This window comes from Euprymna scolopes, chromosome 36, assembly GCF_053919585.1.
Source record: "Euprymna scolopes isolate OS-2025 chromosome 36, ASM5391958v1, whole genome shotgun sequence".
NCBI classification, from domain to species: domain Eukaryota; kingdom Metazoa; phylum Mollusca; class Cephalopoda; order Sepiida; family Sepiolidae; genus Euprymna; species Euprymna scolopes.
Genome location: NC_136517.1, coordinates 28,665,863 through 28,689,458, shown reverse-complemented (window position 1 = coordinate 28,689,458; position 23,596 = coordinate 28,665,863). Strand labels below are relative to the sequence as shown.

Genomic DNA, 23,596 nt, shown 5'->3' with positions numbered 1-23,596 from the left:
GATTCTAAGTATTACAAATTGAATTATGACTATTCAATAACGGATGGGAAAAATTGGACCACTTAGAAACATTAATAAAACATTTTATTTATGAACGACAGATTATAAAGAGGGTTTAACAAATCAAAGTAATGAAATTCCGCCTCGCAAACCGTCTCAGAAAAAACAAAAACAAAAAAAAAAAAAAGAAAAAACAACCTGCAAGAGAAAATCTTCAAATGGATATATGCTCCGCCCCCCCCCCCTCCAAAAAAAAAAATGTTTCAAGAGTTTCTCGAATCCTGGACGTAGGATATTTTTGCAACTGGAATACAAAAACTTTTTTCTGTGCGATAAAAATATGTCAACCTCAATGATTTTTTTTTTTCATAAATTCGAGCTTAACTTCATTTAGAATCAATTTTCTTAACAACTGAATGTAAATATGATTCCCAATGAAATCAATTTCAATCAGCAGTTCTGGAAATTTGGGCCGCAGATATGGTTTTGTTGCTAGTCAAGATTGAGACACAATACGGATCTGATGAGCAATATTCTTAGATATCAACATGGAGCAACAGAAAAATAACAAATCGTGATAATTTTTATTATTTGAACTGCTATCCTTATCTTGGCAGTTACTTTGTTTCAACTGACATAATCTTTCCGGCCTTTCTCATGTGAATCTTTCAGATTTCGGAAATCCAAAGTGGACCCTTTATTTCTGCCACAAGAGTGAATTATTCTTGTCCCATCAGTCAGTCATGATTGTGTAGAAGTGTTAATTAATCATTGTATTATTTTTAATTATTATCGTCTGTAGCAAGGATTGAACCCTAAACCTCCAGAAGACTGTCACTTAAACTTCTGGGGGTAACGGTTAAAGGCATTGATTAAAACTCAGTTCTAAGTGACAGTTTAATCTTTACTAGAGCTAATAATAATTAAGAATAATATAAAAGATAATTAATTAAAACTTCTATCCCATCATGGCTCATGGAACAAGAATAATCACTTCCCCCTATAGGTTAAATAAAAGGTTGGTTCAAAATTTAAAAGGATTCACGTGAAGGTCAGAGGTTACATCAGTTGAAATCTGAAAATAGCAACTGAGACGTGTAATCCAAATTTTGAGAAATCAGAGGAAGAAAACGTACATCGTTAAAAGTGGAGGTAGAGAGCTTGCTTTAAAACATTGATCCCAACTATAACCTGATATTGCCTATCAAACGTGGAGAATCAGCTCTAAAAAAAAAAAAAAATTTTTAAATGACTTTTTCAAAATTTGTTGCCTCCCAGATGTAAAAATTAGCAATTGGTGCAAGAGTCAAGGTGTGTTTAGCAGAGAGCTGGAACCAATTTTAAAAAACAAAATGAGTCCGAGGCAAAGAAAAACTTGCAAATTCAGACTCAAAACTCTACATCTGTGGAAAAATTATCACAAAGGGTTTAGAATTCGACTTCAAAAAAAAAAAAAAATACTGACAAATCTTTATGATGTATGTACCCATCACGGAACGAAAATGTCATATTCCAAAAATAATGTCAATTGATCAAGTAGTCTTTTTTTTTAAAATAACAAAAATAAACTTTTATGATAAGCAAAACAGTAGAGCTGGGAGCCCCCATGTTTTTTAAAATTCAAGGGCGGACAACTCAATTCGACTGCCGAAAGCTAGATCATCAATGGCTGCCAAAAATTATTAATTACTAAAAATCGTAGAATTTGTGTTTTTTAATTGAAAACAAAAAAAAACAAAACTATTTTGATGGAATACGACATCTTCATTTTATGATGAATATGTACATCATAAAGATTTTTCTGTATTTTTTTTTTTTTTTAATTAAATGTAATTTTAAATAAAGTATGCAAAGTTTCAACATCAAAACAAACTCGGTTAAAAAAAAAATTCATACATCTTTAAACAAAATATTACATTCATAAAAATGAAATTTTAAAAAAAGAAAAAAAAAGAAATGGTTAAAAGTTATTTTCTGCCAACCCGTGGTTTCCATGCACCGTGATGTTGTTTTTCTTTGTTCATCGCAAACGTTATGCATTGGTTGTCCAGAAACCCAAGCAGTTTTGCAGCTGAACATTTGATTTTTGCTTCAGAGACTTTCTTCTTTAACTGATCAAAATCAACTGGTTCGTAGGAAAGTATTTTCATGTAGATCTCCGGATTTTTTTGTATGAAAGCACAAAGTCTATCATGGAGATTGTGAGAAGATCCCTGCGGCTGGCTGCATGGGAGGTCTTCATCGTTAGCCATAAACGATTCCTCATATGCACCGAGAGCATCTCCTGTGTCAGATATCAATCCGTTATCATCGTCATCAAAGTTTGTCAATTCTGACTGCGGACTTGTCGTTAGGGTGGGGATATGAGCCGTAGTAATGGGATTCACTCCTTTTTCAATTATTTTGGAGCAGGGCTTCTTTGCCAGATTTTTCTGCTTAAATGGCGATGATTTTTCGTTGTGTGACCGGAGAAACAAATCCTGAGCCTTACTTCGCGTTTGGAGGCTGACATCGTGTGGATCATCGGGTTGTGAGGATGACACACCTACGTGCACGACGCTCTGATCCATTTCGCTGTCAGTTTCATACTGATGGGTTTTCTGATAGATTTCCTCCAAGAGTGTGACCATTTTCTTACGACTCATTTTTCTGCACCCACGTTTCTTCAACTCCTGCTCCAACTCAGGCGTCGTCATGTGCGTATAGGTAGGCATCGGGGTAAAAGGTGAAGGAACTGTTGGTTCTTTTTTACGTACCCTCCTCGTCAACGTTAAAGGCGTTTTTGACTTATCCAAATCCACCCGTCCATCTGCCACAGGAACATAAAAGCTTGGTTGCAAATCATTTGACAAATCCGGGGAACGTTCCGTCTGCGACATAATCGGACTCGAAGAACACATGAAGTCATAGAGGAAACTCTCATTTAGAGATTCATTCTCTGCAGTTTTATCAATTACTTCCGATGTTCTTGGAGAGACCGACTTGGAACCATCTTTGTAATCAAGCTTCTTTGCAATCACAAATTCTGTCGGAGATGCATTTTGCCGTGCTGGAGAAGACGACGATGATAGTGTTGTAAAATCTGCCATGTACCCATTATCTTCGAAATCATTCCAGACAGCAGATTGATAATCACCATCACTTTCCACTGTGTCGCTTAAATCAGTGTGATCTTCGGACGATCTCTTTAAATGACTGGTATATTTAGGAGTGGATGGATCTTCTTTCGTAGATGGAATAGTGCAAACAGGATGAGCGACTGGCGAGGTAAAATTTTTTAACTGTGTTCGTTTAAACGTAAATTTCTTTTTGTGATGGCCAGTTTTACGAGTGTCGTTTTCAGAGAGACAACTGGAATTTTTTACTAATTTGGCATCGACAGATTTATCAGTTTTGGAATCTGATACAACTTCCAAATCAGAATCATGTTCCGAAAACATGTTGATTCGTTCGAATTGGTCATTTGTATGTTCGATAACATTATCATCATCTGACAACCGCGAATATGTTTCACAGCTAACGGAGGAGTTTTGTAATGAAAATTTAAAATCACTGTGGCTCCGATAACCATCAGATATTTTTAACCTTTCTTCGGAGTTCTTTGTTTGACGATTGTTTAAGAGATTCTCTGAAGATTCTGTAAGATCTGAAACAATTGTTACCGATTCTGATGACGGACAAAAATCTTGAGCAACCAAAGTTTTTTCATTTCTAAAAGGCAATTCTAATTCTGTGTTCTTACGTGAAGGCGACTTGGCAAAGCTGCCACTCAAACTATCACCAGCTTCCCCACAGACTGTATTGTTGGCACGCAACGTTTTCCGACAAGATCTTTTTGGTGAAGGCATCATTTCTACATCACAAGATTTACGTTTTCTCCTTGGCTGGCAATGGCTGCGATCACTGAAAGAGTTTTTGCGTATGTCTATCACACCAGAATCTGACTGTGACCTATTTAAGGCAGAAAACAAAAACCGTGGAGATTTTGATGATTCAGAAGGCAACTCCTTCACTTCTAAGTCTGTATCAAAATCTATTCTTGTATTTTGGCTGGTACTATCGAATCTACCCGAAAGAGAATGAGGAGAAAATTTATGTATATTCTTCGGTGACATTTTACAGTTCTTCGATATCGATTCTTGTAGAGATGTACCAGAATGCTTAAAACTAATTGCCAAACAAGAAGAGTTCACACTATCTGCGATAGTTTTATCAGGCTCCAAGACAGTATCAGCCATGTGGAAGGTGGTTGTGTTAGAATTCAATAAGGTACAATTGGGAATTTCTGATTGATTTGCTGCAGATAAAGCTTTTGAGGTTTCACTTTTTGAAGCAAAATCTTCATCCAAACTATTTTCACAGACCGTATCGGCTAAATGCAATGCAGTAGATGACATACTTATGCCTGGAAGGTTCCGCTGATTTTCAGAGACAAAGCAAATAGAATCATTGGAGCTTTCCAATGATTCCACAATTGATACAGATTTTGTTTCTGACATTTTGCCATCATCCTCAGAATCTTTTATTGTTATCGATTCATCTTTAAAATCTTCTGGTTCACTGAAGAGTTCGTTGGAATCGTCAAATCCAGAATTAGACATATCACAGGAAACTAAACTCGGACTTCCCGAACATTCTTTGGAAAATATTTCGGCATTTTTGTTATCGTTTGTTGATGCCAAAACACTTTTAGAATCGTCAAATCCAGAATTAGACATATCGCAAGAGGCTAAACTTGGACTTCTAGAACATTCTTTGGAAAGTATTTCGGCATTCTTGTTATCGTTTATTGGTGTCAAATCACTTTTGGAAGGACTCTGCCAGTCTTCCGAAGGAACTGTTCGAAGACCAGGATTCCCACTCAAACATGACTGACCTTTACAAAAATTTGAATTTTCATCTTTTTTACATCCTTTGTTTACTGATTTATCAGAAAGCATACCCGTGAAAGAAGTTGGTATTTTTTCAATTTCAATTTCAATTGGAACTGAAGGAATTAATTCTTTATCTTGGAGATCTTCTTGCCAAGTTAAGGAAGACACAACTTGTTCGGCATTCGTATCCAAACAGCTGCCATTGTTTGATTCCAAACAGATTGAGTCAGATATGCGTATCTCTACGCTCATTTTATCTTGTTGTTTTGGTAAACATTCTGTGAAGCTCTTTGCAGTCTGCGATTCCTGGTAACTGATTTTAGGTGAAATAGGCAAAGCACTATGCTGAGAGGTTTTCGGAGGTGACGCTATGAATAAAGGCAACAATTCTTCAGATGGTTGCTCGTTAGTTCCTAAGTCATCATCATGATTGGCATCAACATCATCTTTATCATCATCTTTTTCGCTATGTTGCTGTTTCAAAAGTTCGTGTGTATCGCCTGCGATGCTCTCTATAGAAGGCGTGTAACACGCTTGATCAATCAAGACCTGCAGCAAATTTTCACATCTAGATGCTAATTGCGGAAGGTCAAACTTTCTCGACAATTCTAAGAGGTCAGCCGTCACGTTCTTCTCAAAATCCAACCGTCCAGCATAAAGGTACTGAAGAAAAGCCAACAGAGACTTCTGGGATATGTTTTTGATTTCAATGACCCAAATATTCTCTCTTGCTACGGCCAGTCTTAAAATCTGCGGACATCTGACATTTAGCAGAAGGCGGTGTGCATACACACGGAAACCATCATCAACTAAAAACTCAACATCACTAAATTGAGGATTGTTTATTAAGCTGCTAAGATCTTCAAGTAGTGTTGACACTGCCTCGTCTTCTTGCGTTTTCGTGGGTGGCGTGGTTACCTCAGATAAATAGAAACCTTGGGTTTGCTTAGTCATGCTATCAGAATCTTCTCCGTCATCAAGTTCACCATCATTTAACTGAGCTAATTCTGCTAAAAGGAGAGCAGTTTGTGTTGACGGTACAGGAGAGTCATTTGGAGGATGAGGAGGGGAAACGGTTTCATCTTGATCTAATGGGCGACCTGGGATTGCGGAGAGGGGTTTTAATTGACTACCTGCACTGAGAGTGTTGAGTTGAATCGGAGGCATCAAAGACTTGACATATAACGAATCCTCAGACAAAGAAGTAGCTGTTAGAGAAGCCTTTGACCAAAATGAGGAGGTTGACGAGAGATCACCCAAATCTTCGGGCATGTGATACACATCTCCATACCCCAAGGACAGAGAGCTGTGTGGGAAGGGTTTGCTAAAATTCACAGCATGGGCAGGCTCACTGATTATCGTGTCAACTCTTTGAGCATTCCTCATTAATTGGTCTTCCTTAGAGACGGTCAACAGCAGAGGTGTTGATGTGGGGGCCTTCTTTTGAGATCTTTTCAACTTCCGCAGTTCCCTGTTCACATCCTGGTTGATATTTTTCACCGTCTCTGTTAGCGCCTTGTTCAGTTTTTCCTGCTCGGCAAACAAGGAGGACGACATCGCCATGGCCACTTGCATCTGCTCATCGGGAAATTTGTTTAGCTTGTTACGCACTGAGCGCATTGATGTTGAGGAAGATCCAGTTGCCATAGCAGGAGCTGCCGGTTTGGACTCTTTAAAGTTCTTCTCCTGTTCTGCGATAAGGGTCAACGCATCTTCTGGAGATAACGATAATTCCTGGGCGCATTTTTTCAAGTGGCATCTACGCATCATTGCGGTCTTGAACTGCTTGCCACACATTGGACATGAGAGAATCTGTTGACGAGCAACGGGTGCTACTTTGGTCCGTTTACTAGCATTCTTCTTTTCGGCATCGTCGAAACAGTTGTTGATGTGTTTCATTTTCCAGAAGCTGTTCATATACGTTAAATCCTTCAGACATAGATGGCAGAAATTGATTTCTTCGCCATCTGCCGATTTTTTAGGACTTAATGTTTTCCTGTTTATATCGTCGTGTATCTGACGGGCCAGAACCTCATCCTTATGTAACTGTTCCTGATCCATCAAACCTGAAGGATTTACTTCAGACTTAGCCTGGTACTTCTTTTTCAGGCACATCAAAATATGTCGGCCGAGCAATTCTTCGGGGATAAGCTCCTTACATGTTGGGCATTTCACTGTACTGTTCTGAGAAGGACTGGGGCTATTGTTGATGTCTTTCTTCTCGGTTAATAACTGAGAATTTGGAGGGCTCTTCTTAGCCGTTTCTGTCGGTGACAATGGAGACATATCTTTCTTTTCTGGTGCATCTTTTTCTTTTCCTACAGTTTTCTTTGGGGTACATTTTGACGGAATTCTCTCTCGTTCACAAGATTTTGGAGTACGTTTCTTGGAAGGTTGCTCCTTGGGACTTTTCGCAGAATTTTTATCCAAACTTTTTTTTCTTAAATTTTTCCCATTGGGGACCATTTCAGATTTTTGCGAAGGACTTAAAACGTCCGATGACTCGGAAGATTTTTTTCTGGATTTGTAGGTTCGCTTATTTTTTGGCTGTTCATCTTTATCCTCGACAGCGGCGACATTTTCAAGCTTTGGACTCGCAGATTCTGTACTTGTCTTCACCGGACCAGATTTGATTTTTACAGATGTCCGTTTCTCTTTCTCATCTTTCCCGGGAGGTTCAACTTTTACTCTTTTAGCCTTTGAAGTTTGAAACATTGATTTTTTTGACTCAGACGAACCACATTTTGCCGATTTTGATGACGGAGTCTCTTTCACTGCGGAGGACAAGGTTAACAAAATCTTTGAAAGATCCGATTTATCTCCAATCAATTCCATATTCTTTTCCTCTTTTTCATATTGCTGGTCACTTGATCGCGTGCGCCGTCTTCCCGGGTTTCTAATAACGGGAGCAGGTTCCTCAGAAGAACAAGATTGGCTCCTTTTCGTCTTAGATTCCTTGCTCGTAGCATTAGACAGTTCTGTTGGAGATTTTTCGATTTTTATAATCTTCCGCTTTCTTTGTGGAATTACAAAATCGGAAGAATCATTGAAATCCTCGGAAGATTTGTTGATTAAGATGTCGGAGAGGTTCTCTTTCAGTTCCTTCTTTGAAGACTTCTTTGTTGCTGCCGTCAATGGTGCTGAGGAATTTAGTCGCTTTGGCTGTTTGGGAATTTCTTTTTTAGGCGGCTTCGGTTTTTTTTCAGCAGAAGAAACCATTTTCTTTTCTAGCTTTCAGGAAACTTTCGCAACAGAGCAAACCTACAAAGATAAGAATAATCATTAAATCAATAATTATGATTATGAAATACGTAATTAAATATCTTTCCTTGCCATCTATTTAATCTTTCCTTTAATCTTTCCTTGCCATCTATTTAATCTCTATTAAGCATGATGCAATTGGTGACAATAAAGGTCGAATGAGAAAAGAAGTGGTGGAAGGAAGGGATGTATTAGATACAAAAGCATCATAATAGTAATACACACGGACGAAAAAACGCTTTGGATAATCACAGATTTCAAGGTAGTTCTACTAAAATAGCCATATTTTTTAAACCAAAGCACTTCAAGTCTTCAAATTACTACTGTTTTGTTCGGAAATGAATATATTTTCAAATGAATTAATAAATATGAATGTACATTATATATTTTAAGAGTTTTGAGCAAATAAAGTGATAAAAATGTGAACGTCATAAAATGGCGTTTTCGGTAAGGTTTTGTAATGACCCCCCCTGTTTTCTAAAGGTCCGTACCGTGATTGTATGAAGAATTTCGTCATGAAATTTGGGAATCAATAAGAAGAGGTGTTAATCTTAATACTGTCAAGTGTCCGAAATATTTTTGACCATTTCTTTTTTTGTCATGTTAAAAATAAGACTTTAATATGCCGAGTATCGAACATTTTGAAAAAAAAAATTCTTCGGACACTCAGTAGTAAGTAAATCAATATTTTTACTATCTTTATCAATTAAAAGTATTATTTTATGTCGAGTAGGACCGCGGTAATTGATAATTTAAAAGGACCTACCCGAAAAAAAAAATTGTTTCTATTTCTCGAATTTGGTCAAATGAAGTTAATATTACTAGAAGCAGCAGCAGCAGCAGCTACAGCCTGTAGAATCAGCCATAGCACAGTGTATAAACAAACACGCGTTCTTTAATTTTTATTCAAGAACGAATTAAGAAAAACAAAATGAAACATAATGAAAATAATTAAGAAAAACAAAATGAAACAAAATGAAAACATAATGAAATATGAATATAAATGTTCTTCTGTTTAATTAGAGCTATTTTGTTATCAGAATAACATTAGTTTAGAACTATTCGGTTTTCAGAATGTATAATAACAACAATCCCAACCAATTCGGCATTATGAATCTGTTGCAATTTCTCACATTTTTCGTCAAATTTAAAAACATGGTTAAAAAAAACAAAATAAACTTTTGTAGATATATAGCTTGCATGCACTTTTATTCTTTAAATTAGTTTTGAACAGCAAATTAAAACAATGTTTTACTGCGAACAGCCACAAATGTTTTTTTTTTCAAAATCAAAATAAGTATCAAAATCTCGTTTATACATAGATTCGAAAAAGTTGTCAAAAAACAAATATATAACAAATAAATGTTATCAAAGGCAAGATAAGTTACTTTTCTACCTAACTGGATAATTTTCTAGTGTTTTTATTTAATGTAACATGTTTATTCAGCTCGAAAAACGTACAGTGTTTACCGATGTATTGGAAAATTAAAAATGGCGCCCGGCCCGACTCTCTTTGACACGGTAAGTTTGAGAAAAGGAGTTAAAAATTTAAAAAAAAAAAACTATACAAAATACTGTTAAAAACTCACCGAATATATGTCAGCCTATGTCACGGTAACATATATTGAGCGAGTTTCTAGCAGTATTTTGTCTACTTTTTTATTTTTAACTCTTTTCCCCAAACTTACCGTTTCAAGAGAGTCGGGCGGCGGGCGCCATTTAAAATTTTCCAAAACATCGGTAAACACTGTTTTCAAGCTGAATAAACATGTTACATTAAATAAAAACACTAAAAAATTATCCAGTTAGGTAGAAAAGTAACTTGCTTTTGATAATATTTATTTGTTATATATTTGTTTTTTTGACAACTTTTTCGAATCTATGTGTATAGTAATACAAACCCTCAAAATCTATATCAATATTCTTGAAATTTTAAAAGCAGTTAGAAAACACATCAAACTACAATCAGGAAGCTTTTTATTTCGTTAATTTTTTTTTCTACTTATTAAGCGAAAGATATTTTTACAACCTGCTCCAGCGTAGTATAAACGGCCTATGGAATTAACACCTTCAACCTCGAAAATAGAAATCAACAAATTTATGGAATTTTCTTTGAAATTTCGCAACGCAGTTTCTTATTAAATTAAAACTAAATATATAATATAAAGCCAATAATTATGAACCGCTAACAGTAAATATGAGTGATGAACGCTCTCTTTGAAAAAAAGCTCTCTTAACTTCACCTCTAATCCAAATTATGTGTGGCAAGTCTCCTAAAACACTCTTTAACCCTAACAATAACACTAAGTTCGAGTGGCAAGCCCCCCTCCCCCTCCAACAAAATACCTCTGTAAGCCACATACAAGCATCTAAAACAAACAAACAAAAAATAGATCCTTCCTTAAAGAAAATACACATAAAAATAAATTGGTTAACTGTCCTAAAATGCTAGAATGGCCAGGAAATGGTGAATTATTTTACATTAAATTTTTGTGAAACTAACCGCTCCCTCCTCTAATATTGTTTTTGTTAGCTTTGTCTCTGTCAAGTTTTCAGTATGTTCACACATAATTTTCCTTAGCCCTACAATTAATTCAAAGTCCGAATGGCAACCCTCCACATATTCTCATTGCATAGAAACCCTCTTAAAACTACACATAATCATCTTAAAAAAAAAAAAGCATGCATATTTTCCCATAGAAAAAAAAACAGTTAACTGCCCTAAAATGCTAGAATGATCTGTAATAGGAAATTATTTTACATTCAATTCTAAAATAATTTGTTTATCTTTCATTAAAGTTTTTCATGGCATTTTATACATAATTTCCTAAAAAGGTAGAATCACATTTTGGAGGGGTGGTCAGAAGGAGTTGAGTGGGGTTAAACAGAAGGTGTTAATCTACAATAATACCAAAGAAATATTTTTTTTTTTTTTTTTTTTTATTCAATTTTCACCCCAAACAAGGCACAGTGCCACTTTGAAGCAGGGGGCTACTATTAGGGAATTAATTAGCGGGGTCATTATGAAGGGAGAAGAGTAGAAAGATGTTTGTTAACATTACACTTGAACTTCTGCATATCATTGCAGTTGGGAAAGCAGAATCCCGGAAGGGAGTTCCAAAGACCCGCAGTTCTGGGGAAGAAACTATTGGAGTAAAAGGCTTTCTTGCACCTAGGGATCTCCACTGTAAAGGGATGAGACTTAGTAGCTTGTCGGGTTTGTCGGGGGTAGTTACGTCGGGGAGGTACAAGTGTTTGCAGTTCGTCAGAGCATTCACCATTAAAGTATTTGTAGAACAGGCAGAGGGATGCAACATCTCGTCGATGGGACAGAGGTTGAAGCCCAGATGACAGTTCAGGACCTATCAGGTTTGCGACTCTTTTTTGAACCCTGTCCAGGAGCGAGAGACAAGCAGCAGATGCACCAGCCCAGATGTGACAACAGTACTCCATACATGGGCGAATGGTTGCCTTATAGAGGTATAGGATACTGGCAGGCGTAAGTAGTTTTCTAGCACGGTAGAGGGAGCCAACCTTCCTTGCAGCAGCCTTGGCAATGCTCTCAATGTATCTATTCCAGTTCATATTCCCTGTAAACGTTAGGCCGAGGAGTTTAAAAGAAGTACTTTCAGGCAATGTGTTCTTGGCCATTGCTATTGGTGGTAGAGAAGGTTTCTTGTAGTTATTGAAGGAAACAAGCTTAGTCTTAGCAGCATTAAATGAGACCAACCATTTTTGTCCCCATTCCACTACGGATTGGAGGTCATCCTCTAGTGTTTCTGCCATTTTCTTGGATATGTGTTCATTTGTTTTCCCCTCATATCTGTTATAGAGAGTGGTGTCATCGGCAAATATACCCATCTCCGAAACAATATTATCAGGGAGGTCGTTTATGAATATCAGGAACAATAGAGGTCCAAGGATAGACCCCTGAGGCACTCCCGCATTTATGTCATATTGTTTGGATGTACGTCCGTCGAGGACAACTTTGATTTTTCTATTACTTAAGAAGGATTTAATTACGTTATGAATTCTTCCAGTGATTCCATATGATCTAATTTTCCTTAGAAGACCATCGTGCCATACCCTGTCAAAAGCCTTAGATATATCAAGGGCCACCGCTCTACCCTCCCCTGTTTTATCCAATGAACGGTATATACGTTCAGAAACTACAGTTAAGATATCTGCTGTTGAACGGGCTTGCCTGAATCCATATTGTTTGTCAGTCAAGAGTTTAGCAGCTGTTAGGTGCTGGACTAGGGCTTTATTAACTAAGGACTCAAATATTTTGGCGAAAAGCGGGAGGAGGCTAATGGGGCGATAATTTAGTGGGTCAGTTCTTTCACCAGAATTCTTGAAGACTGGTACCACAGAGGCGGTTTTCCAGCAGTCGGGAAAACAAGATTCGTTAAGGCATTTATTGTAAAGTTTGGACAGAACTGGAGCAACCTCGGCAGAGCATTTTTTTAATAGCACAGCCGGGATGAGATCTGGTCCACATGCTTTAGAGGTGTCTAGGTTTTTTATAATACCATGTACCTGAGAAGGGGTGATTTTCAAGTCGTCAAGTGTGGCGTCTGTTCGCAGAGGAAAATCAGGGAGTGAGTGGTGTACCGAGTTCAGTGTGGAGTTTGAGGCAAACCGACTGGCAAGCAGATTAGCCTTGTCAGTTGCCGTGCAAGCAACCTCATGATTGTTTGTTAGTGGGGGAATAATTGACTGTCCATTATTAACTACGCTGTAGATTGCAATATATTCATTTTTAAATGGTCTTATGTTTAGATTTAAGTTTTTTGTACATAAAACACATTACAATTCAACTTTGAGTTCTCCAACTTCTTTTCTGTTTATGGATACATGGCATTTTTAAGGAATTGCTGCATATTTATGCACATTTACTGCATATTATTTGGAAACCATAAACTTTGGGAGATTTTCAGTTGCATATTCTGATTCCTTGTACAAAAATACACTTATACAGTAAATTTCATTTTTTAGTCTTGTGTTTTAACAAAGATATGACATTTTTACTGAAAAAGTAGTGTAAAAAATGTGACGAAACGCATATGGTCTTAAAGAGGGGAAAATATCCAAACGTGTGAGGCACAAAAATAGCCATAACTTCCTTAATTTTAATCAGATTTTAAAAATTTAAAAAGATTCTTTCTTAGCTCATCAAGCTCTTTCTATGCATACCAATATTGAAATATTTCAAGCTATTTCAATTTTTTCATGTGTATTGCTAATCATAATTTAAAGACTGGGAGTTAAATTCTTGTACAATAGAGTACATTTCAAGAATGAGGGTAGAGGACATGTGTTGCAATGAACATATAATGCGAATCTTAGGTTTAGATCCGATGGCTTCAAAAGACTAAACCTGGACAGTATAGGGAAACGTGTGCAGAACAGGAGACTTCAATGGTATGGAAATTTTTAAATCATGGATGAGAGTTCTTGGATTAGATGTAGAACAGTTGAGCTAGCAGGGTCAGTTCACAGGGAAAAGCCAAGAAAAACATGGAAGCATCAAACTGTTTTTGATGCTCTTTCCGTTTCATAAATACATCACACGTTTTGAATTCTAACGACGCTTGTTCATTGAAGCAAAAGAACACAAACATTCTTTCCACCATTCACTAATAAGAACCATTCTCAAGATGCATCAGAAGGTTGGAAGTTACATCGGCCGAAAACCAAGAATAACACCCAAAATGTGAACAGTAATTAAAACATCCTAGTAAGTGATGCCCTTTTCTCTTTCCCACAGAAGAGACGTTGCAAGCCTGTCTCTATTTTATCATTATTTTCATAGCAAGTGCTCAACTGAACTCCAATTTATGGTTCCACCTTGCCAAACTTTCAAAAATACTCAACTAGCTACAACCACTATATACGATTTTCCCACATTCTCTATCTGTGCCTAAATCTAAACGCAGATTCCATGAACAAAGCTTCTTTCCCAGTACTATCAACCTGTGGAACACTGTTCTACTGGCCCGCTTCCAGGCTGAATACAACATGGTAGCCTTCAAATCCAATACAAACAAGTTCTTGTTGAGCCATCCCCATAAATAATTAAATAATCAAATTTAACCTAATTCACATCGTTAACAATTACTACACTACCACTTTACATTCATTAATCCTTATCCTTGACTGGCTTTCGGGGCTTGATAAGTGGTGATTCCCAAGTAACAAAAAAAAAAAAAAAAAAAAAGAAAAAGACAATGAATTTTTCTGAACTCACTTCATTTGATTCGTAAGATCAATAGTGTCACCTGAGATCCAATCTTTGACATGTGACAGGGTCAGATAAGAATGAAAAAAAAAAAAATGAATAAATAAATTCCCCTTTTCCTTTATTTTTTATACATTAGCTATGATAGTTAATGTTTTTTCAAAGAGAAATATGCTGATGGCCGGACCCAGATCTGTCCATTCCACTGATTGGCTGAAAACTAACCAGTGGCCTGGTCAACTCTACATCCGGGTTGGTAACATTATATATTTAGAAGAAGTTTTTTGTACTGCAGATTCTGTCCAAATCCTCTCACCTTTCACAATTGAAAGAGTCTCGTCTCGAGATTCTCGGTGAAGAGACTTTGTCCTTAATGAGAGGAGAAACTTTGTCACTTGTTGACACGGTCCACGAAAAACTTAGAAGTTTTCTAAGTAGAAACACTTTTCCAATTCCCATCCTGTATGCGACCACTAATAAAATTATACACATTTTTTCATGTAAACGTCTTTGTTCTCTGTATTCTTGCGAATTGGCTGCCAAGTGAACCCCCCTCCCACATGGTGACCGGTTCATAGACACAGCGTTTGGTCATATCAAGATGTGTTACAGGACTTCATTGACACCGATTTTGAGGGACTACCGTAGATCGTCCATAGTAGTATCATCTAGAAAATAGACAATTGGATTTAAGAATAGCTATGAGTGTCTACACACTTAAATCTCAAAATATCGTATTTTAGAGACCGATTTAAATTGTCGTTCACTTTGAACTTAAGATGCAATCTTGCTCGCACCATGACCTAATGAGAGATGGTTACATTACCAGTTATAGCTTCGCAGTATGCACAATAGTCGAGCACAATTGATGCCCAATGATAGTTAATGAGGATGCGGTCGATCTGATTTTGAGTGACATGATCAGGGGAATACCAAATCAGGAGAGGACATCTTGGACGTTGGAAACGGGTACTAGAAATGGTGAACTGGTTTGTAACAGCAAAGTTTATGAGGCGGTTTCCGTTGCAGTAATCAGCTATTGCAAAAGATCAGCTATTGGATATGAGCTAACAACATATCTTGTACTAGCACCTTCAGCGCCTGTACGGACATTGAAGTCACCATCACCAGCGACTAGTACTAGGTCTCTGGAAGGGATATGATTCATGAGAGCTTGGAGACTATCATAAAAGGCACCTTTAACATCATCACCAGCATCCAGGGTCAGAGCATAGACTGTGATGACGTATGTTGAACAGGATAACTTGCAGGTGGATTCCAGCCAAACAGGGAGAGAGCGACTTTCAGCAATTTGTTTTACCATTTTTCACTCCAAACAGAGCACATTGCTACTTAGACATAAAGGCTACTATTTGTGATCATGTCTAACAGAGGGCTGTGGGGAGTTGAGCAGCGAAATGTTTGTACATGTTACATTTAAACTTCTGCGGGTTACTATTAAAAAAAAAAAATACTGAAATCAGCAACCTCTTAGTTTGATGTCATGTTTCTAAAAATTTACAATTGGTTGATGGATTTAATTAAAAATTCAATCATAATAAGTTAGAAATGATATCCCCTAGGGTTCCCTGATAATTAAATTATCTTTATAATTCATGTAAACTTACTTCCAATTAAATCAAAAAATTCAGAAACCTTAGAGTGCAGAGCTACCCACCTTTTTTTTTTTCCTGCCAAAACATGGAGACTTTTATGCCTGAGGAAGGTCAGAGGTTACATCAACCGAAACGTTGTTCAGATAACACTCAAGATGAGAATAATTATCCAATTAATCTAAATAATAAAAACAATCATACCTCATCTAAAAAATTTAGAACTGTAATTCTGCATGTTAGGGAAGCAGGAAACAGGGAGGGAATTCCAAAGTCTAGTAGCCCACAGGAAGAAACTATTAGAACAGAAGGCTTCCCGACATTTTGAGAACTCAACAGTGAAGATTTTGCTGCTCGTTGGGTTAATCAGGAGTATGTACCTTGGTTTACCGACATTTCATCACCTGATATTTAATCACTTGACTATTAATAACAAACATATAATAACTAGATATTAATCACGGTTTTTCCATAACGTGGACACTTAATCACTCGATACACAGACACCTGCCTAGTAAAAAAAAAAAAAATTATTTATGTCATAATGCTATTTATGTGAATATGTTTTATTACATTAAAGTTTTAGCTGCTTTGACAAATTTGGGGTTATTTTTATGATAGATTATAATCTATAGGGTAGAACTGTCCCCCCCATCCCCGCCAATCATGTAAAGGAGCCACTTTTTTAAAAACTTTTTAACAAATAAACATAACATTTATTTTAATTAATTTATTTTTCATTTAAAAATGTAAAAAAACTTATGCAAATAGTTTCATTTCTTCTTTTTTTTTTTTACTTAATGTTAACAAACAGTACCGAACTTAAAAAAGACAATACAGAATATTATAAAAAAAATTTTTTTCAATAACTATTTTATTAAAAAAAATAGACAAATATAATGTGGGGAAAAAATAATACCCTTCGAGCGCTTTCGGAAATCCCCCAAGTGATTAAATATATCGATGTGATTAAGTGTCCACATGGTGAACAATCCACATGTGATTAAATGTCTAGTGATTAATAGTCCGTGATGAAATGTCGAGTGATGAAAAGACCATACACCATGTACGTCGTGGGGGTACAAGTGCTATGAATTTAGCAGAGTAAATTTCATTAAAGTACTTATAAAACAGACACCTGCCACATTGCGGTGATGAGACAGAGATTGGAGCTTGGCCAATAGTGCGGAACGTATTAGATTTAAGACTCTTTTTGGACATTGTCTAAGAAGAGGAGACGACTAAAAGTAGATGCACCAGCCCTAATTTAGCAACAATAATCCATACATGGGTAAATTGTAGCTTTGTAAAAATATAGAATACTCCCTTATGCGAGTAATTTTCTAGCATAGTAGAGAGAACCCACCTTTTTTGCAGCAGCCTTGGCAATGTCCTTGTTTGAATTCATGTTGCATGTGAATGTTAACCTACTCAGTGACATGCAATACGGTTTCCATTTTGCTAGATTTACAGTTGATGTGCTAACTGTAATATCACACAGGATTAGTGAATCTCTTGACAGGAGCTTCGTTTCTAAAGCAATAGCTCTTGATATATCAAGGGCTTTTGATAGGGTATGGCATAAAGGTCTACTTCACAAGATCTCCAGCTACAAAATAGCTGGAAATGTCTTCTCAATTATTAAAGCATTTCTCTCTGATAGGCTTATAAGAGCAGTTGTCGACGGGCAGATATCAGAAACTCATAGTATCAATGCTGATGTCCTTCCGAGTTCCATTCTAGGTCCAACTATCTTCTTGATCTTCATTAATGATCTCCCAAATCACATTCTTAGATCATTTGTGGACATCTTTGCAGATGACACTACAATCTTTGGCAACACTTCAAAGGCCAGCAACGACCAAAATCTTTCTGTGCAATGGGGAAAAAAGTGGCTGGTTAATTTTAATGCATATAAAACCAAACTTCTCATTTTTCATCATAATTGCTCTGACCCTCATCACACTTCAATTGAAATAAACGGCTCTTGTCTAGGGGAAGCACCATATACTGGCAAGCTTCTTAGGCTGACTTTCACTCCTGATCTGAAATGGAAAACTTTTTTCTTTTTTTTTACATAGGCATAACCACTTATCAAGGCCCAGAGACCACTCGAGGATAAGGGTTAAGAGTGTACAGTAGTCAATTGGACAATATAGTAATTGTTAGTAATGGAAATTCGGTAAATTTGTTAATTTAAGTGGAACTTGTTTACATTGAATTTGAAGACAACCATATTGTAGTCAGCTGGAAAGCAGGAAAACAGAAGACAATTCCACAGGCGTGCAGTTCTAAGAAAGCTTTGTTCATGGAATCTATGTTTAGGTTTAGGCACAGATAAAGAGTGAGGGGGAATTATTGATAGTGTTTTCAGCTAGACGAGTGCTTCTTGTGAAAGTTAGGCGAGGGGGGGACCATAGACTGAAACTCAGTCGAACACTTTCCATGAAAATAACGATACATCAGAGACAAACTCGCAACATCTCTTCTGTGAGATAGAGGTTGCAGAGAAGAGAAAAGGACATCTACGAGGCTACGAAGTCTATTTTGTTGTTGTAAAGATCGCTGGAAAAATGATCGGATGATTCTACTGCTCCAGTAGGTATCTCACTGCCGATGCAATCTTATCTGTATAAGAGCCAAGTACATCCTAAAATGGAATACTGTTGCCACTTCTGAGCAGGAGCTGTTTATACCCTATCCTGCCTTGATAGACTTCAAAACCGGCTTCAAAACACTTGACTAGCTACAACCACTATCAACAATTTCCCTCACTCTCTATTTATTAAACTAAACACAGATTCCATGAACAAAGCTTCTTTCCTAGAACAGCCCGCCTGTAGGACACCGTTCTACTGGCCTGCTTCTCGGCCGACTACAATATCATAGCCTTCAAATCCAATGTAAACAAGTTCTTGTCAAGCCATCCCCTTAAATAATCAAATTCTACCCAATTTACACCATTAAGTATTACTACACCATCACCTTACATTTATTAACCATTCTTCTCGAGTGGCCTTCATGCCTTGATGTGACTAATTTGTAAGAAAATTGTTTTTATAAATATAGCTTGTCTTTGTTTTTGTCTCGGTTCAAATTCTGTAGAAGCATCAAAGGTGATTTTCCAGAATAGCCAACAAAACAAAAACATGGTAAAACAAAAATAAAATAAAAAATAATAACATACAACAAATAAATGTTATCAAAGGCAAGATAAGTTCATCTTCTATCTACTTGGATGTTTTTCTTTTAACTTATTTTTATGCATATATATATATATATATATATATATATATATATATATTTTTTTTTTTTTTTACTTAAAAATAAGGGTAATTTAAAGCAGGTGAAAACATCATTACGTACTTACGTGTCATGGCGAAATTAGTATAAATTCCAAAAATTACGAAAAATGATCCAGTAGATGATGTACTGGATGTATTACTTATATTATATATATATATATATATATATATATATATATATATATATATATATATATATACACACAATTACGTTATGACATTTTGTGTTTTAAAATGGCGGACTCTTAATTTAAGTCAAGGGATATAAGTCAGTTTATTATACAGAATTGGGCGCACGCCGCACAACTCATCTACATCAAAACCTACGATAAATTCTACTTTTTACTTCTGATTATTTTTCTACTGGATCATTTTTCGCAAATTTTAAAATTTATACTAATTACGACATGGCACGTAAGTACGTAATAATGTTTTCACCTGAAATGCGTTGGTTCAAAAGATCACCAATGTAAACAAAGCACCCAAATTTCGATTATTCTACCACACTTAGACTTTCCAAAAGTGCTTTTATTCAGATTACACGCGCAATACTAAATTGATTTTAATTCGAAATGATTCTTCGTTCAATAATATGGTACGCATGATGCAGAGAGTGATTCGTCGTGGTGAAATAATAACATTATTTAAAAAGCCATCCTTAAACGTGGAAATATGATTTAAAAACTAGCACGGATCACTCTCTGCATTAGCACCAATGATATTTATTCATTTAATAATATTTAAAAAAAAAAAAAAAAAAGCTAAAACCAGATGGATATTTTAAAATAAGATTGCAGAAACAAGGGACATAACTCAGATTGCTTCCAATTTTTCCTTATTGTTTATTATTTAATTATTTTTAAGATTAAAAAAATATTTTTGATATAAAATTACACAAAAACAATTAAAAGGTATTCAAATCTAAATTAATTTGATTAAAGTACTGTTTTTGCCGTTTGTTGATTAAATTGGCACTTATGCACTTTTTGTACCTCGTTGAAATAATAGCGTTATTATTTAGGGTACTAGTGCAGAGAGTGATCATCCGGACGTAAATAATAACGTTATTATTCTAAAAGCCATTCTTAACATGGGGAGGGGAGGGTGTTTTATACCTATTCTATACTTCAAAAATTGAATAATAATAAAAAAAAAAAAAACATATCATAAACTTTAGTTAAACTTGGAAATACGATTTACAAAATAGCGCGCGGATCACTCTCTGCACTAGCACCACATTTAGAAAACCATTCTTAACATGGGAAAGAAAAGGCGTTTTATAACCATTCTGTACTTTCATCTAACAATTAAAAAAAAAAAATTAAATCTCCCTTGTTTCACAATTTACCTTTCTTGTTTGATCTGTCGCCTTTCTTCGTACAAGCACTAAATTCGCATTCTGATTAGGCCGTCGATCTCAACATTTACCAAAAAGTAGTAACAATTTACAAACTCTTTTTCAAACTAAATCGATTTACATGGAAAGCTAATATTGACGTTTTAAAGGAAATTTTCTGCTTTAAACATGAAGAATTAAATGAACAATTTTAATGTTTTACTTACTGATTTTAAATCATTTCGGCGTTGAAATATTCAATTAAAAAAAGAAGATGAAATAACTTTTAGAAAATGTCCAATTTAGGAGAAGGAACTGAACTGCTGTCGTCGTAAAATGGCAATAAATTATGTCCAAGAAAAGATGATGATTCTTTTTCTTTTCCACTTTCATTCCATTATTTAAGGAATTAAATATGTCGTCTTCTTCGGTGATAAGAAAAAGAAAATCTATGACAAGTTCCGCTAAGTTGTTTTTATTTCTTTTTCTTAACGTGTGCGTTGTTGTTATTGTCGCCTTAGGATTTCCATCCGATTAGAAAAGCCATTTCGATTTTCGTTCGTTCCCGGTTTGAGAAGTTTGTTTTGAATTAGTGTTGCGCATGCGTTGTGCGTCTGCGCCGGTGTCGATCGAACAGGCGCCCCCTCAGTAAAAAGGGCCGACTATCTAATACATATTTGTTTCTATTTAGACAAGTGGTTCCCAACTATTTTTACATGGTGGCACACACACACACACACACACACACACACACACACACACAATATATATATATATATATATATATATATATATATATATATATATATTTATATGTATAGATATATATATATATATATATATATATATATATATATATATATATATATATATATATATATATATATATATATATATAGATAGATAGATAGATAGATAGATAGATAGATAGGATAATACTTATAGAATATTACTGCCGGTAATATTTTGTAAATCTTATAATCATAGGTTTCCATACCAACTGATTGTTAAATAAAATTATTCTGAAAAATATATGTATATATATATATATATATATATATATATATATATATATATATATATATATATATAATTATTTCCACAGCCCAAAGAACGCCGCAGCCCACAAGAGCAACACCAGCCAACGAACCGGAAGTCTAAGACTCGAGTTTCACCCTCATTTGGGCTCATCAGTCAGACATATCCGCACCCAGGATTTGAAACCCGAGCATCCTGCATGCAAGGCAAAAACTCTACCAACTGAGCAAACGCCTCGCACACAAGAAATTCTATTAAGCAACACAGATCAAGCAAACCGCAATGAAATCAAGCTGTGGAATAGACCTACTTCATCTCGACAAGAGGTGTGGTCATCCAACCAGCTGACCCCCAAGCTGATGTCCCACAAGTAGGGATTTTGAACTCGAAAGGACGACGCCATCCAGCTGAGCTAACCTAATGAGCCATATTTGTTATAGAATTTTCAGAATGTGAGAGATTATATATAATTATTTCAACAGCTCAAAGAACGTTGCAGCCCACAAGAGCCTTGCCAGCCAACGAACCGGGTTTTAAATCCCAGGTGCATGTATGCCTGACTGATGAGCCCAAATAGACTTCCGGTTTGTTGGCTGGCATGGCTCTTGTGGGCTGTGGTGTTCTTTGGGCTGTGTAAATAATTATATATAATCTCTCACATTCTGAATATATATATATATATATATATATATATATATATATATATATATATATATATATATATATATATATTTTATATTTTGTGTACAGAAAGTTGTTAGTTGAGACAGGTCATTGGTACCGTCGGTTTCAAGCCCGATAATAAGGCCCGTTTAAGGTATCCTTATCGAGCTCTCTTCAGCCAATATTCGTCTATCTTATAACCGGAAGTGTGAAGTATATATACCTCGCGAGTCCACGTTCAAATCTCGTTTTGTTTAATCCCCCCCTTTTTTTTTTTTTTTTTTTTTTTTTTTTTTTTTATCTATCTATATCTATATATATATATATATATATATATATATATATATATATATATATATATATATATCGGGTAATGTAATACCTAATTTTCAACTTTGAATTATTTAAATTTAAGATCTAATTCCGAAAAAATGTTTTTTTTAATATATGAATCGATTTTAATTTGAACCCCATTTAATTTTAAAATATATATATATATTTTTTTACATTTTCACCCCAAACAAGGCAAATTACCACTTTGGTGTAGGGGGCTACAATCAGGGGCAACAACTACTGGGGTACTATGTAGGGATTTGGGCAGCAAGATGTTGGTTCACGTTGCACTTGAACTTCTGCATGTCAGTACAGTTGGGGAAGCAGGTACCTGGAATGGAATTCCAAAGTCTAGCGGTTCTGGGAAAGAAACTACTGGAGTAGAAAGATCTTTTACATCTAGGGATCTCTACAGTGTGGGGGTGGGATTTTGCAGCCTGTCGGGTCTGTTGAGGGTGCTCACGTCATGGGGGCATAAGTGCTTGCAGTTCATCAGAGCATTCACCATTAAAATACTTGTAGAACAGGCAGAGGGATGCAACGTTTTGTCAATGGGACAGAGGCTGAAGCTTAGATGCCAGTTTAGGGCCTATCAGATTTGCGACTCTCTGTTGAACCTTGTCAAGGAGAAGAGACTAGTAGCCGATGCACCAGCCCAAATATGACAGGAATACTCCATACATGGGCGAATGGTTGCCTTATAGAGGTACAGGATACTTTCGGGTGTTAGTAGTTTTCTAGCATGGTAGAGAGAGCCCACCTTCCTTGCAGCGGCCCTGGCAATGTCCTCAATGTAATTGTTCCAACTCATGTTTCCTGTGAACGTTAGACCAAGGAGCTTGAAAGACATACTCTCAGATAAAGAGTCGCTGGCCATTGCTATAGGTGGTAGAGAAGGTTTCTTGTAATTATTGAATGAAACTAGTTTAGTC

The 23,596-nt window shown here is 36.0% G+C and overlaps 1 protein-coding gene across 1 annotated transcript; it reads right to left on the bottom strand.

Annotated features, from left to right (window-relative positions):
• Positions 1-1,877: 1,877 nt before the first annotated feature.
• Positions 1,878-21,233, bottom strand: LOC145260402 (uncharacterized). The gene is made up of 2 exons (XM_080118376.1): positions 20,858-21,233; positions 1,878-8,135 (listed from the first exon to the last, which is right to left on the bottom strand). Exon 2 carries the CDS (start codon positions 8,091-8,093, stop codon positions 1,968-1,970), a length of 6,126 nt encoding a protein of 2,041 aa, XP_079974502.1. The 5' UTR covers positions 8,094-8,135; positions 20,858-21,233; the 3' UTR covers positions 1,878-1,967.
• Between the last annotated feature and the right edge of the window lie 2,363 nt (positions 21,234-23,596).

What these genes read in the sequence shown, in the direction of transcription:
- LOC145260402 (XM_080118376.1), bottom strand. Translation starts at nt 8,093, where the DNA reads ATGGTTTCTTCTGCTGAAAAAAAACCGAAGCCGCCTAAAAAAGAAATT.